The sequence below is a fragment of the Dasypus novemcinctus genome, chromosome 28, assembly GCF_030445035.2.
Source record: "Dasypus novemcinctus isolate mDasNov1 chromosome 28, mDasNov1.1.hap2, whole genome shotgun sequence".
Classification (NCBI taxonomy): domain Eukaryota; kingdom Metazoa; phylum Chordata; class Mammalia; order Cingulata; family Dasypodidae; genus Dasypus; species Dasypus novemcinctus.
In genome coordinates this window covers 28,642,631-28,657,763 of record NC_080700.1, presented here as the reverse complement: position 1 = coordinate 28,657,763, position 15,133 = coordinate 28,642,631, and the positions used below count along the sequence as shown (strand labels likewise).

The following is a 15,133-nucleotide window of genomic DNA, read 5'->3' as shown; positions in this document are numbered from 1 at the left end:
GCCTGGATGGTGATGTGAGAAATAAATAAACCAAAAGGCCACAAAAGATATATTTCTTGCCTTCACCTCTCTTATGGAGTTACATGCACAAATATGTATATGTACAGAAATAGATATATTATATATATGATGTGCATTACTGCAAGTTGTTAACTCCTGGTATACTTGCCCCTGTGCAGATACATTTCTGACAAGGGCAAATAGCTAATTTACCAAACATAGCAGAATAATGTTGGAAATGAGTGAAGAGGAGGGGCTAAGACAGACACACTGCTAGAGGCAGATATGGAAAGTCCAGGAAGTAGTGGTCAGAAGCCTGGCATTGAGTGCGAAGATATGGGAGAAATATATGAAAAGAAGACACTGAAAGAACAATCCAGAGTCATTTCATGGAGCTCCAAACTGTCCCTTCTATTTCAGTGTCTCCTGACACTGGCAAAGCATTGCAGCACCAAATGGTTATCAACGAGAGTTTTCTGATGCCCCAATACAGCCAGAAAAGATGATGTTGTTTAATGCTGCACTACATTTGTGAAGAAATAAAGTAATGCACTTTATGAAACATTTTATTCATTATGAAATGCATACACTTAGTTTACCTGAAATTTCAAATAGTAGAAAATAGCTCATTTCCCAGCTAGATCAAACAAGCAAGACGTTTCTGTGCCAGTTTTCAAACACAAACCATATTCTCAGAGATCATATCAGGAGACGCGGTCATATTGAAAGAAGCATCTGCACGAGATGACTTTTGCTTTGATTTCTGGAGTCAAATGCTAACATATTTGCAGGGACTTCCATGAATACCACAGCCCCTGGTCAGTGGTTTCGGAGGGCTGCACATCGAATCTGGCAGACAATTCCTACTTTCCATACAAAACACAGTTTTATTTTGCAAAGCTGAAACCATGTTTCCAAAAGACAGACTTGGAATCATAAGATATCATTTTGAATTTGATAGAGAGATGCAGATAAGCTTACAAACACAGTAGAAAATTTCAAATAACACATTTGTCAGGCTTCAACATGTCAGTATTTTTGCAATTCATGTCAGTACTTTTCTCAAGTGTCTGTTCTTAATACATGTCAGTAATTTCCCACGTGTGTTCATGCATTTGCATAGCACATTACAAAGTTTAGTTCCCTGAGCTTTTTACCAAGTTTAAGAAAGTTGGTAAAATCTGATTTTGTAACTAACCTTGGAGTTTGGATAAAACCACTTGAAAATTCATATCAGAAGTCAACTTAATTCTAGTTATACTCTAGCAAACATGAAACTCTTACTAACCAGAAGTCCTCAGTCATACAAGGACCTTTAACTTGACACTGGAAACGAAACAAAGGTTCTTTCTACACTGCCCCAGGAAAGTTTTGCTTTCCTTTTGAAATGATTCTAATTATTTTAAAAAAATTTAAACCCTTAACACTTCAAACTGTGCTATAAATTCCAATTTCCTAGTGCTTAATTAAACAAAATATTTTTTAAGTCCCTTCTGGATGCCAATTACTCTTCTTGGCACTGGGAATGCAGCTATGAAGATAATAGCTGTAAGTCCCATCTTCAAAGAAATTTCTTGCTACAGACTTTTATGGGAGAGTTGCCAGTTGCAGATAAGAGTGTGTCTGTCTTTAATAGGAAATAAAAGCAGATTTATATTTTTCTGATGACCCATTATAGTCCAAACTGCCTTTATCAATAGTAATAATTTCAATTATTACTTATTCTGCTATCTTTTCAGTCTTCCAACACAGTTTTTTCCGTTTATGAATTCTCGAGCCTGATTTCCTTCGGTCCTTTTACAATCTCACATATACAGGAAAGAGAAATGAGATAAAACTCAAGCAAGTCAAGTGTTGCTATGACTAGCAGTGGTACATTTTAATGCATAATATGTTTAACCTTTTGCCTAAATGAGTTATGGGGGGGATTTTTTTTTTTCTGGTTTGGTGTTTCAAACCATGTTTTCCTTTTGTGCTGTGACCAGAAGCTTTTGTGACCTATGGCTGCTTCATGAATCATTCTGAAAACTTTCAAATTTGTAAATAATTCACTTTCATTCAGCATTTCCCAAAAGCCCGTTTTGTGGGACCCAGAGTGACAAAGCATTCTTTGTCGAATCAATCCAGGGAATGCCATGTGTGAATCAATCCAGGGAATGCCATGTGTGAGAGCCTACCATCCTCCCATCACCATGCAGAGATTTGTACTGTCCTTTAACATCCTAAATCTCTGATCCTACTGTTAAGACACCTGCTTCGTTTGCTTCAATATCCACATTTCCCATATGTTTTTGGCCAAGGACTATTTTCTGCCTACCCTCTAGTAACATGTTTCACAACGTGCTTATGGAAACATTCTCTGCTACACCAGCCTCCTTACATTGTAAAGGACGATGCATTGTCGTTGTCCGCCGTTTCACTGGTCTGTCTGGAAATGAAGGCTTCCGAATACATCCTGGCACAGGAGAAGCCCGCGGATTTATGCTTTCTTCTCACGCACCACAGGTCTTTCATGATCTTCAGGAAGTAGTTTCGAAACTTCTCACCAATAAAGGCATATAGCACGGGGTTGAGACAGCAATGCAGAAAAGCCAAGATCTCAGTGATACTTTTCGTGTAGCCAAGTATCTTTTCACTGGAGCAGGTGCGGTTCATTCGGCCCAAATTTGCAGCTGTCACAAGGAGGACCATATTATGAGGAATCTGACAAACCAAAAACACAAGCACCACGGCCAGAATCACCCGGATGGCTTTATGCCGCTTAGAATTCTGAGCGTGCAGTAAGGTTTTGATAATGAACATGTAGCAAAAGATCATAAACACCAAGGGGATAAAGAAACCGAAAAGCAGCTGAAGCACCAGCATCAGCAATTTCCACTTGATGGGGTCGGAGACCGTTTCGTACTTGGGTTCGCACACCTCGCGGCCTTGCAAGGTGTACTTCTGGTAGAAGGTGAAGGTCGAGCCGGAGATGATGATCGACACTACCCACACGACAAGACAGATGATTTTGTTGTGGGCTAAAGTTTGGGATCTGAGCCTGAAAGATTTGGTCGCCTGGACGATAGCAATGTAGCGATCTGTGGTGATACATGTCAAGAGCAGCATGCCGCAGTTAAAGTTGATGGCATAGATGCCTTTGATGAGTTTGCACATGGCATTGCTAAAAACCCACGCTTCCGTAGCATGGTTCACCGCCCAGAACGGGAGCGTCAGGACAAACAGTATGTCTGCTATGGCCATATTCAAGAGATAAACATCGGTCATTGACTTGGCTTTCTTATAAAAAGCAAAGGTGATCACCACTAAAACATTTCCCAGCAGACCAAAGACACAAATTAAGGAGTAAGCAATGGGGACAAAGAGCTTGGAGAAATTTCTGACCTCCCCCAAGGAGCAGAGAGAGAAGTCATCATCAATTAAATAATCCTCATTACTATCTGCCCCGAAATAATCTTCATTGACATAATAATATTCGCTGGAATTCATTGGCTCCTGAAAAGAAAATGAAGGTAGAATTAGCTCTCGGGCAATTTTCCGATAGTCTCAATTAACCACAATTATCCTCTCAGGCCAAAAAAGAATAAAGTACATGCTTACTTCACTCATTGTGATACTTGAATTTGGCAGCAAATGCAGGCCTGGTCTTGAAAAGGAATGGAGAATCAACCCTCTCGCTCACTGGTAGAGACAATAAGAAAATAAAAGTGAATCTAAGAAGAAACTAAAGCAAAATAGATGATAAGTTAGACAAGTATTCTCTGAAAGCCAACCTGGTTGGACTTGGTTGTCAGCAGACCAGATTTGGCAGATATTTATTAAGCCCCTTATTAAGAATATTTATTAAGTAATATAAATATTTGTTATGCGTATAAATATCCTTAATAAGAAACTTAATAAATAACTGCTAACCCCTGATCTGGAGTATAAAGAAGAGTGATAGCAAGACTATAGACATTATGCACAAAAATCTTCAAGCGGAATTCAGTTGATTTACATTCAACGAAAGTCTACTGAATAAAATTGATGAAATTACGGATGTGTTTAAAATAATTACAATTTGTAGTCCCAGCCTTCAAATAGTTTCCAGTAGAATTCAATGACTGGCAACCAGGTGTGCACATGAGACTCTCCAGTAGAACTTTTGAGATTCAGATGTACTGAGTAAGAACCTCTGGTCCAGAAAGAGAGTAAGCAGATATGTATATGCATTTTTTTAAAGCCGCAGATCAGACCAACCCAACTCTAGTTGACATCACTAATCCAGTGGGGCAGAAATTCAAGCAAATTCAAGGTGCAGGAAAGAAAGAGAAACGCTGGAAAGTTAGGAAAGGTTTCCTGGAGGAGGGGTTCCCAAACTGGGCTGTTAGAGAATATGGGCAAATGATTGGCAGAGAAGGGGCAATCGCCTGCTGATGAACTGCACAGCAGGCTGAAGAGCAATCCTGAGCGATTCATTTTTGTGACCTAGCCAGACCAAGTCAGCCTCATCGCTGCCAAAGCACACTTACTGAGTGTATCATGTGCTGGGCGTGCCAAGAGGGATAAAAAATGGATCCAGCCTCAGGAGATCTATCAGACTAGTAAGGGACAGAATCTTGAGGAGATTCTGATCACAAAAGTCTTGGAACTGTATCATTTGTTTTGTTTTTTAAAGATGCATTTATTTATTTCTCTCCCCCCTCCTCCATTGCTTGCTCTCTGGGTCCGTTCACTGTGGGTTCTTCTGGGTCCACTTGTATTCTCATCAAGTGGGTCATCTTGCTGCGTCAGCTCTCTGTGTGTGAGGCACCACTCCTGGGCGGGCTGCGGTTCCGCGCAAGGTGGCTCTCCTTGCACAGGGGCCATGCCTCGCGTGGGGGGCACCCTTACGTGGGGGCATCCCTGCGGGGGCCGGCACTCCTTACGCACAGCAGCACTGTGCGTGGGCCAGTTCACCACACGGGCCAGGAGGCCCTGGGTATTGAACTCTTGGACCTCCTATAGGGTAGGCAGGTGCTCTATCTGTTGAGCCACATCCACTTCCCTGAACTGTATCATTTATAACAGACTCAAACTGAAAGGAAAGAAGAAGTCTTTGCTATTCTCATGCTCGCTTACTTTTCTTTATTTGGCATGGTTTATCGTTCTGCTTTCTTATGCACCCAGACAAAAATAATTGGCCTAAAGTTACCTGATATTCAAGTGAAATATGCTTGCTAACCACTCACTCCTTCTCTTCTTATCTATCTTGACCCCCTACCACGTGTGCTTGCAAGGTTAAGAGGAAAGAATAATGTCAGAAGTGTAGGCATCATGTGTTGGTAGAGAGGGTAAGAACTTCTTGCATTATCCATTACACTGTGTGACAGATTGAGGTTTTTATGGACCCCAGAAAATCAAGTCCTTAGGGCTAATCCATTCCTGTGAGTGTAAATCTCTTGTAGGTGGGACTGTCTTTTGATTTAGGTTACATTGGTAGGACATAACCCAGGGTGGATCTTAATCCTTTTACTGGAGTCCTGTATAAGTGGGATAAATACACAGATAGAAAAACCCACAGAAGCACAGGGAGAAAGGTGCTGAGGCAGGAAGCTGAAGCAACAAGACTTGGAGGACAAGGGGGAGACAAGCAGATGCCACCTTTGTGCCTTGCCAGGTGACAGAGAAGTCCAGGATCACTGGCAGCTGGTTTTCAACAGGGAAAACATCACTTATTGAAGCCTCGATTTGGAAATTTTTATGGCTCAGAAGTGTAAGCTTATAAGTTAATAAATGGGAAGGGCTTTGGAAGTGATGGCAGGAGAAGAAGGCATAAAGGCATGAGGCTACTTTATTTTTTTTTCTTTTTCCTTTTTTGTCTTTATTTTTTTAATGTTACGTTAAAAAAAATGAGGTCCCCATATACCCCCCCACCCCCCTCACCCCACTCCTCCCATAACCACAACCTCCTCCATCATCATGGGGCATTCATTGCACTTGGTGAATACATCTCTGAGCACTGCTGCACCACATGGTCAATGGTCCACATTATAGTTTACACTATCCCCCAGTCCACCCAGTGGGCCATGGGAGGATATACAGTGTCCAGTAACTGTCCCTGCAGTACCACCCAGGACAACTCCAAGTCCTGAAAATGCCCCCACATCACATCTCTTCTTCCCACTCCCTACCCTCAGCAGCTACCATGGCCACTTTCTCCACATCAATGCTACATTTTCTTCAATTACTAATCACAATAGTTCATGAATAGAATATCAGTAAGTCCACTCGAATCCATACTCTATTCCTCCATCCTATGGACCCTGGGATGGTTGTGTCCACTCCACATCTATATCAAAAGGGAGCTTAGATTCCACATGGATGCTGGATACAATTCTGAGGCTACTTTAGAGAAGAGTGAGGAGAAAATGCTGTCAGAAAGCCGTGAAAATGTGTGTCATTATTATGAGGTAAGACAGAACACCCGACCAAGGAAGAGAGGCACTGGCTAAAATGGGCTCCTGAGTGAGATAGAGTAGGAGTTGGGAAGCAATATAGCAAAATTCATATTGTATGGAGATTAATATGGTAATGATATAAACAACAGTCACAGTAAAAAGTATTTGAAGGATGGCTCAGCATTCTATGCAGTGAATACCTAGCTGGACTTCCATTTAAGGATATAATGTTTCCTGAATTCAAAAATAATTAAGTTCAACAAATATTTATGAAATATCTACTGAGATAGGCATCGGGGGAGAGAAAGATGAATAAAAAGTAAGCCCTAGCTTCAAGAAGCTGACAGTAAATAACAATAATAGCAGGCTGTACAGTGAAAAAGTGATTAGCTCTTGGAGAAGAGAAGGTCAATGTCAAGAAAGACATGTTACATACAGGGTTTTGGAAATTCAGGCCCTGGTGGAAGTACACTGCCAGTAGAAACTTTTGGACGTTTGGCCTAAATTCTATCCTACTCAAGAGAAAGGATTTTAATTTCTTCTAATTTACTTATTCTTGATTAGATTATGAGCCTCTTAATGACAGAAAATCACATTAAACCAAAATTTGTAAATTCCTGTCTCTGAGGTAAATGTTACATACCTGCAAGCGTGTACAGTAGATAATTCTGAATAATGGCAAATCAAATGCCCTTGTGGTTAAGAATCACTGCTCTGCATTAGAGGGTTGTTGCCAAGTTTACTGTAAGCCAGTCACTCACGGTAATTAGAAATGATTCAACCTTCCCCAAGCCAACTGTTGTCACCACAAAACACGTGTGAATTTTTCTAAAGGAAATCATGTTAGTGACAAATTGGCATCTCTGTCACCACAACACCTGAAGAATCATGCTCACATTTTGTTCAAGTCAGTGACCTCAAATCTTGCATGGCAATTATCAGCTCTTTGGAGAAACAAACTGTGGATTTTATGTTTTGAAAATTTTGCTGGCAAGGCAACTAAGATGTTTTAAAATAGGCATTTCTATGCCTTTATTCATGATCTGAGAGTAAATGATCTACCACTGGCAGATGAGAGATTGAGGGAAATGGATTATAATCTTTTGTCCATTTCACTGGCGAACCAAGAAACCAACAATGGCAAAGCTACCTGAAACAAAGTGCCTTGCTCATTGTCATTTTTAAGGCTCACCTTTTTCTTTCTCGCACATACTCCTCAATATCATCATGAGCCACAACAAACTAGAGTTTACAACAAGGTCATTAAAGTACAAATAAAATACATTTATAAACTGACTCTTAAAATGTAGTTTACTTACCTTTGGAATTTAAAGGTTTCCCAAGTCAGTGTTTCTCAGATAGGTAGGTATACAAATAATTCTATAGAGCAAATTGGTATTAAGACATACTGTTCAAAATCATCTTTTGGAGGAAGAGTTTCAAGGGCTCTAAAGGGGAATCTTAGAACGACACATTTTAGAAGTATTGTTCTAATCAATTTGGCTTTACAATTAGCATCCCTCTTTTCTAATATTTGGCTGCATTGAGTAAAGTGTTAATCGTCACTGTCTCAATAATTCTCCACTGTCACTACCTGCCAGTGCATTAGTCCTTCACAGGACTTATCGATTCTCCCAAGCCAATAAGGTATTACTTAGCACACAATGCAGCATGCACCAAGTGAAACACCTGTATACCTAAAATGCAGGCATCCCTGGGAGTTTCTTTTGCCTCAAAGGTATGTCTCATTGACTAAGGCTTTAATCAATATAATGTTAAATGATTCTACAGGTACTGTTTCATCCTGAACCCATATTTTCTAAGAGCTGAGCTGGAAAAAGCAGATTAGACTTGGGAATCTCACAAGGGTAATTTTTATGTGAGTTAGCATGAGACACCAGTGCTCTTTCCCCTACACCTCGTTGACTCAACTTTAGAGGGACTATTAAAACCATCATTATGTGATTTGACTAATATGACATCTTCATTTGCCTTTCTGCTTCTCCTGACCTTATTCTATCCCCACCTGGCCCCGAACGTAACAAGACATTTTGGATGGGACAAATTAATGAGTCTCTTTCTCAGGTCACAGTTTGGAAACCAGGGTAGCCTTGTCCACAGTTGACTGGTACCCTTCTTTCCCACAGAGAAATCAGTACAATTTGGACACAGTCATCCAACCAACTAGAAACCATCTAGTTTCAGTTTCATCCAGATCATATTTCCTCATCCTGATCACCACTAATTTATGACTTAATAACAGGAAATACCGTGTGGAGGTATCAGACGCAAGGACCGTGTTCAAAGTCAGCAGAATAACAGACCCTCATAGACGCCTCTCCCTCATCCCCAGAACCTGGGAATATGTTACCTTACATGGAAAAAGGGACTTTGCAAATGTGACCTACCTTGAGTTGGGGAGATTTTCCTGGAGTATGCAAGTGGGTACAACCTGATCATGAGACTTTAAAAGTGGAGAGCCTTTCTCAACAGAGTCAGAGATGAAACAGAAGAAGAGGAGAGATTCAAAGTAAGAAACTCAACCCATCGTTGCTGGCTTTGAAGATAGAAGAAGAGGGGTGCATGCCTAGAAATGTGGGTGGCCTCCACAGCCTGGGAATGGACCTCAGTTCACAAGCAACAAGAAAATATGGATCTCAGTCCTACAACCGTAAGAAACTGAATTCTTCCAACAACTTGATGGAGCAAGGAAATGATCCTCCCCCAGAGACTCCAGAAAGGAAGGAATGCAGCACTGCCTGCATCCCAATTTTACCCGGTGAGATCAAAGACAGACCTCTGACCTCCAGGACTGTGAGATAATGAATTTGTGTTGTTCAAAGTTGCAAAGTTGGTGGTAATTTGTTATGTGAAGGATAGGAAATGAATACAATGCTTAATAAATGTAGCCTGTTAAAATTATTAATTTATTATTTTTATTTTTAGGCTAAACTATTGAAACAATGATGTTTAGAATGAGTTATGTGATAGATCCATCAACACTGCACTGGTCAAATTTGCTAAGGAATTTATTTTATTTATTTATTATTATTATTATTTTTACAAAATAAACCCTCATTTCTACTGCCAACTCTTTGTGTGTGCATTTTTTTTTTTGAGATTTATTTATTTATCCCCACACCCACATCATTATATTTGCGGTCGCTGTCTGCTTTCTGTGTCCATTTGCTGTGTGTTCTTCTGTGTCTGCTTGTCTTCTCAATAGGCAGCACAGGGAACTGACCCTGGGACCTTCTAGAGTTGGGGAGAGGCCCTCAATCTCTTGTGCCACCTCAGCTCCCTATCGTCTCTTATCGTCTCTCCTCTGTGTTTCTTTTTATTGCATCATCTTGCTGCGCCAGCTTTCCGTCCAGGCCAGCTTCCCACACAGGTTTGCTTGCCTTCACCAGGAGGCCCAGGGATCAAACCCTGGACCTCCTATATAGTGGACAGGAGCCCAATCATTTGAGCCACATCTGCTTCCTTACTAAGTAATTTAAAGTTGAGCCATGGGGAAAAAAAATTCAACTGGAATCAGTTAAATCAAAGTGGCCATGATGATAAAGACAATTCTCTGTGTTAGCACTGGACTTGTTTAGTCTACAACAATGAAGGGTTGGGTAGAAATGGGGACATCGATTACTTGAAAGATTGTTATTTGAAAGAAAGTCTAGGCTTACACAGTATCATACCCAAGGGTGGGAAAATGACCAAAGAGTGGAAATGATGCAAGTAAATTTTGAGCTAACATTAAGAAGAACATTTGAACAGTTTAACAAGAATGGCATGGGTTGCTTCAGAAGATGGCTAACTCTCAAGCATGAGTGGGTGAGTCATTACATATGAGATGGGTCAGTGCCCAGGATATCCTGGCTCAGAATCTCTAAAGATAGAGATCTTTGAAAAGAGAAGGGGTTAACAGCAGCCTGCAACTCTCCTCTTTCTTCTAGGGACACCCAGGAACGATTCACCTTGACCAGACATTCTTGCAAATACACCAATGGCATTTGCTAGTGGATACCTGGGAGCCCTTATCTAAAGAATGCTTTTAAGCAGTATATACCTGTGTGTCTAGATTGCTTATTGCATCTAAATCTGGGTATTTTGGATTATGGGGTATGGTCCTCTGAAAAATGGGAGGTAGCCACATGGACATCTTCTGTGTGATGAATGGAATAAAACTCAGGAGCATTTGAGAAAAGTTTTTTTGCATGTGTTTTCAGAACATGATCTATAACCAAAACATGTCCTAAAAGAGTCTTAGTAAGCTGTGCCTGATGATTTCAGGTTCTCCCAGGAAAGGAATGTTTCTCCGTGCCTAGTGATTGCCTGTTTCTTTGGAATCTTTCGTGGAATTTGGTGTTAAATAAGATTTGTGATTCCCAAGAATGTCTATTCTGGCAATTGAACTCTTGGGGTCAACACAATCTGTATATTATTTTAATGTATAGTCATGTTTGGAAACTATGGTTTCATAGGGAATTCAAGCATCAAATGACTAGATTATTATATTATATCAGCATTTGAAAGTGAGTTCCCAGAGATGCTCCAGATGAAGAAAGGGAGGGAGGGAGGATCACTCCAGGTTAAATAAATTTGGGAAATGCTACCAACTACATCCTCCTCTTGGATATTCATATTACAGATCATTTATCAGTGGCTCTTCAGAATCCTGCTTGAATAACACACTCTTTCCCAAATTTACTCACCCACAGAATCCTTGTGAATCAGTGTTTACAGAGAACACTTTGGGAAACAGTGGCCTAAGGAGTCACTAATTCATTCATTCAAAGACAGATTTGAGTGGCTCCTATGAGCCAATCCCTATGTCAGGCAACAATGCCACCAAAACAACCGACACGTGCTTCTAGACCTCAGTATCTTGCAGCCTCTCTCCAACCCAGGTATTGCTTACTTTGGTGAGTGTGGCGAGGGGCACCACCAAGATAAGCGAAGTATTCACCTTTGGGCAGCACGCTGGTGCCCATGCCAGGCTCTGATTTTGAGTGTATACCATCACTCAGAATTCATATGAAACAAGAACTACGCAGGCCTCAAGCTAACTCCTGATCGATCTATTCTCACTGTGGACATAAGTTAGATTTCGAAATCAACTGTAGTGAACATACATGTCTTTGAATGGTTTCTTCCATTTCTAGAGGTTCATGAGAGGTTAAAGCTTCATATTACTTTTGCTTTTAAAGATTGAAACCATATAAATATATTATCCTTTTTAATGGAAGACAGATGTTCTAGGATCTCACCAAGGGCAGATGTTGGCAAGGTGACGAGCGATAACTTAGCCCCTGCCTTTCCATTTTTTAACACTTCAAAAATTTTGTTACCACACACGAAAAGAGTTACTTGAAGGAAAAAACCTTAAATCTAGAGTAACATTTTTAAGCATAGCACTTAAAATGTTCATGAAAAATTTTATTGCAATAAGGTAAGGTAGTTTCCTAGTGCCGTAGAAGATAGCAGCTCATTGACTGGAGAAATAAAAAATGCAGAGAACACTTACTAATATGTGACCTAAAAAGCAGAACCAGCCCGATGAGCGGAAGAACGGGTGGTAGCCCACAATACACAACCCAGTTTAAGAAATGCCAGGCAGTTCTCCGCCCTCTGCCTCAGAAAGCCAGGCTCCAACTCCACCAAAAGTCACCTATGGTGACTCTGCTTCCGCGGAAAACCATTTTTTTCTTTTTTGAGCTTTGCAGTTTTCCCAGATCCTCTACTCAGATGCAAATGACCCAGGGACGGGTGGGAAACAGTTTAAATCCTTAGCAGCCAGCTCCTTAGCTGGTATCGGTTCACAGGACACGCTCTCAGAAATGAACCTCTGGTTGGCTCTAGGTGGAGCCGGGAGTGGGGCGGTAGAAGAGACGACCAGCAAAAGGGAAGTCAAGTTTCCAGAAGAAACTAGGTTACCGAAAGGGCAGAAGCAGGTGGGCAACCTACCAACCTCAGTTGTCCATTCGGCCAAGGGCTGGTCTCCTCGAAAGAATCAAATGTGAGGGAGCCATTAAATAAGATTGGTCAAAATAATATCGGTAAGAAAAGCTAGGTTTAAATCTGAATTCAAATTTCATAATAAATTTAATGGTTAAATATAAATTAAAGGAGACGGTTTTAAGTCTGTGCTTACTTTCCCAGTGATAGCTCTGGAAGACAAAGAACAAGAGCTGAAATAAGAGAGAGAACGTGCACCTGCACTTGCTATAAATTAAGTTCTAGTTCTATGATAGGCTTTAAGATCACTGCTTAACATCTGTCATCTTTTAATCTCACAAAAATAAACCTTTAAGGGGCATTATTTTGCCCCTTTTATAGATGGGAATACCAGACTCATCTAAGGCTGTGAGTAATTGTGATACTTCCCCCTCTAATTCTTACTAGAAATCGAAATCACTTTGTCTCCAGCAGAACTTACTGTAAAGTCCTTCCAGTGCCATAAAATTCTCACAGGTTCTTAAAGAAGGCATTTATTTTTAAATGTTGTATTGATATCTCAGAATCTGGCAATGGTAGGTAGCCAATAAATATGTGTTTTCTTAATTCATTTGAACCATGGCCACGTAGTTCTTTATACTTTTGTTAAACAAATATCAGTGGAGTTGAAACTCTAGCCTGGCTTCCTTCTGCTTTTGCGTAAGAGTGGTTAAGACAGGGGCCAAAAGGTTTTTTTGATTTTTTTTTTTTTCCTCTACTGGTGAACATTTAGATTGTTACCAATTTTTCGCTCCTAAAAATTGCTGCAAAAAAATCATTGTACATACCTGTCTGGCACATGCTATTTCTCTAGGATCCGAATGATGTTGATGAGTCAAAGGGAAAACCCACCTACATTTTCATTATTTTGATTGCCTTGTAAATTTCTTAATAATTTACATCCCCAGCAAATGATTTTCTGACTCATTTTTCAATCTATTCCTGAGAGAGGAGTGCTAAAATATCTAACTATAATTGTGTTTGCCTATTTTTCCTTTCAATTCTATCAGTTTTTCTTTATATATTTTGAAATTCTATTATTAGAGGCACCCAGATTTAGAGTTGTTATATCCTTTTGATGCGTTGACCCTTTCATCTTCATGAAATATCCCTCTCTATCCCTGGTAATATTCCTTGTTCTGAAATTGACTTTGTCTCATAGTTGTATAGCCAGTCAAGTTTTCTTTTTTTACCTTTAATTTATCAATACTGCATATTTAATGCGGTGTTCTTATAGAATGCGTGTAGTTAACCTCACTTCTTTCCTTTTTAAATCCAATCTGCTGATCTCTACCTTTTAAAAAGTGTTTAGCACATTTACATGATTTAAGATTAAATGAACCATATTGTTTTCTATTTCTTCCATCTGTTCTTTGTTCCTTTTTTTTTCCTTTTTCCTACTTGCTTTTGGATTGAATATTTTTTTTAGTTTATATTCTTGTATCATATATACAACCTAAAATTTCCCACTTTTAACCACATTTTAACCACATTCAAGTATATAATTCAGCTGTTAATTACATTCACAATGTTATGCCAAAACATTTTTTTCCAATGATTCGTTTATTGGTCTTTCAATTTCCTGGTTCCTTTTGCTTCCTTGGAAGCTGGTTTTTACGTTTTCATTTTTAACTTGCACACCTTATATCTTTAATCATTTCAAGAATAGCTTTAGGCCGTGCATTCCTCTCTTTCTTTATAGTGCTGAATCCCACAATATCTATTTTCTGCTTCTCGTATGCTGAGGAGGCAATAGAAGGCAGACTCTTTTTACTGTCACAGTATTTTTTATGGTCATAAGATATTGATTTCATAATCACTGTCCCGCATTTGCAGCATTTATCACAGCTCTGCCTGTACTGCACTGTGTGTCATAAAATTTCCGCCCAATCTATTTCTCTTACATAACTCCACTCAATCTCCCAGCTAGCAGACTCCCACTCATTATTTTGTTTTGCATCAATGACACACTGCAGCCAAATCTTTTCTTAGATTACTTTTTTAGTTTTTCAAAGTCTTATTTACTTGGTGAGAGAAAGAATTTAATTTCTCTCCAGACCGATGCCCTGTGGTTACTTAAAACAGCAGGGCCCCAACCGAACCATGGGGCATGATCCACTGCAAGGCAATTCAAATAAAACCACTTAAGGCTCCTGGAAAGGAATAGTGCGTTTCTCCAACGTACAGCACTCATATTGAGACTGGGAGAACAATGCACTTAGTGTCTTACTCCATGTTAAAAAGGTTCAACACAGCAGTCTTCTGAAGACTGAAGAGTAACACTGTTCCACCTTTATTGTTCCCGTGTCTGAATTTGGAGGTTTTTAAAGGAAAAGCTTAAGGTACCCTTAGGCAGGCTCACCTGAAGGAATGCTGGAATCCAAAAGGTATTGTCGAGCTACACTCCCCTCAGACATGCTCCAGGCACCCACCTCACCAGCTGGACTCTTTCAACAAGAGAAGTTTTTAAAGGCCACTAGGGAAAAAAAAAGCTGCGAGATACCAGAAATGGCCAAAAGCAAATTACTGAATTACCACTTCCTATTTAAAAGTAACGCCTGTTTACCCAAATGGAGATGATTAACCATATATATCCTGTAGGTTATAAAATAAAATCATCTGACTCTTTGGGGTATAAGTCCAGTCAGTTTTAAAGGTGATGGGAAAGGCAGTCCTTGGGCGTTGGTTGGAGTCTTTGAGTGGATTTTCAACAAGTGGCAATG

At 40.0% G+C, this 15,133-nt stretch overlaps 1 protein-coding gene across 1 annotated transcript; it reads right to left on the bottom strand.

The window, feature by feature from the left end:
- Positions 1–550: 550 nt before the first annotated feature.
- On the bottom strand, positions 551–14,911 carry CCR6 (C-C motif chemokine receptor 6). Its single transcript, XM_004476929.4, has 3 exons — positions 14,773–14,911; positions 3,601–3,681; positions 551–3,495 (listed from the first exon to the last, which is right to left on the bottom strand). Exons 2-3 carry the CDS (start codon positions 3,607–3,609, stop codon positions 2,377–2,379), a joined length of 1,128 nt encoding a protein of 375 aa, XP_004476986.1. The 5' UTR covers positions 3,610–3,681; positions 14,773–14,911; the 3' UTR covers positions 551–2,376.
- Positions 14,912–15,133: the final 222 nt, after the last annotated feature.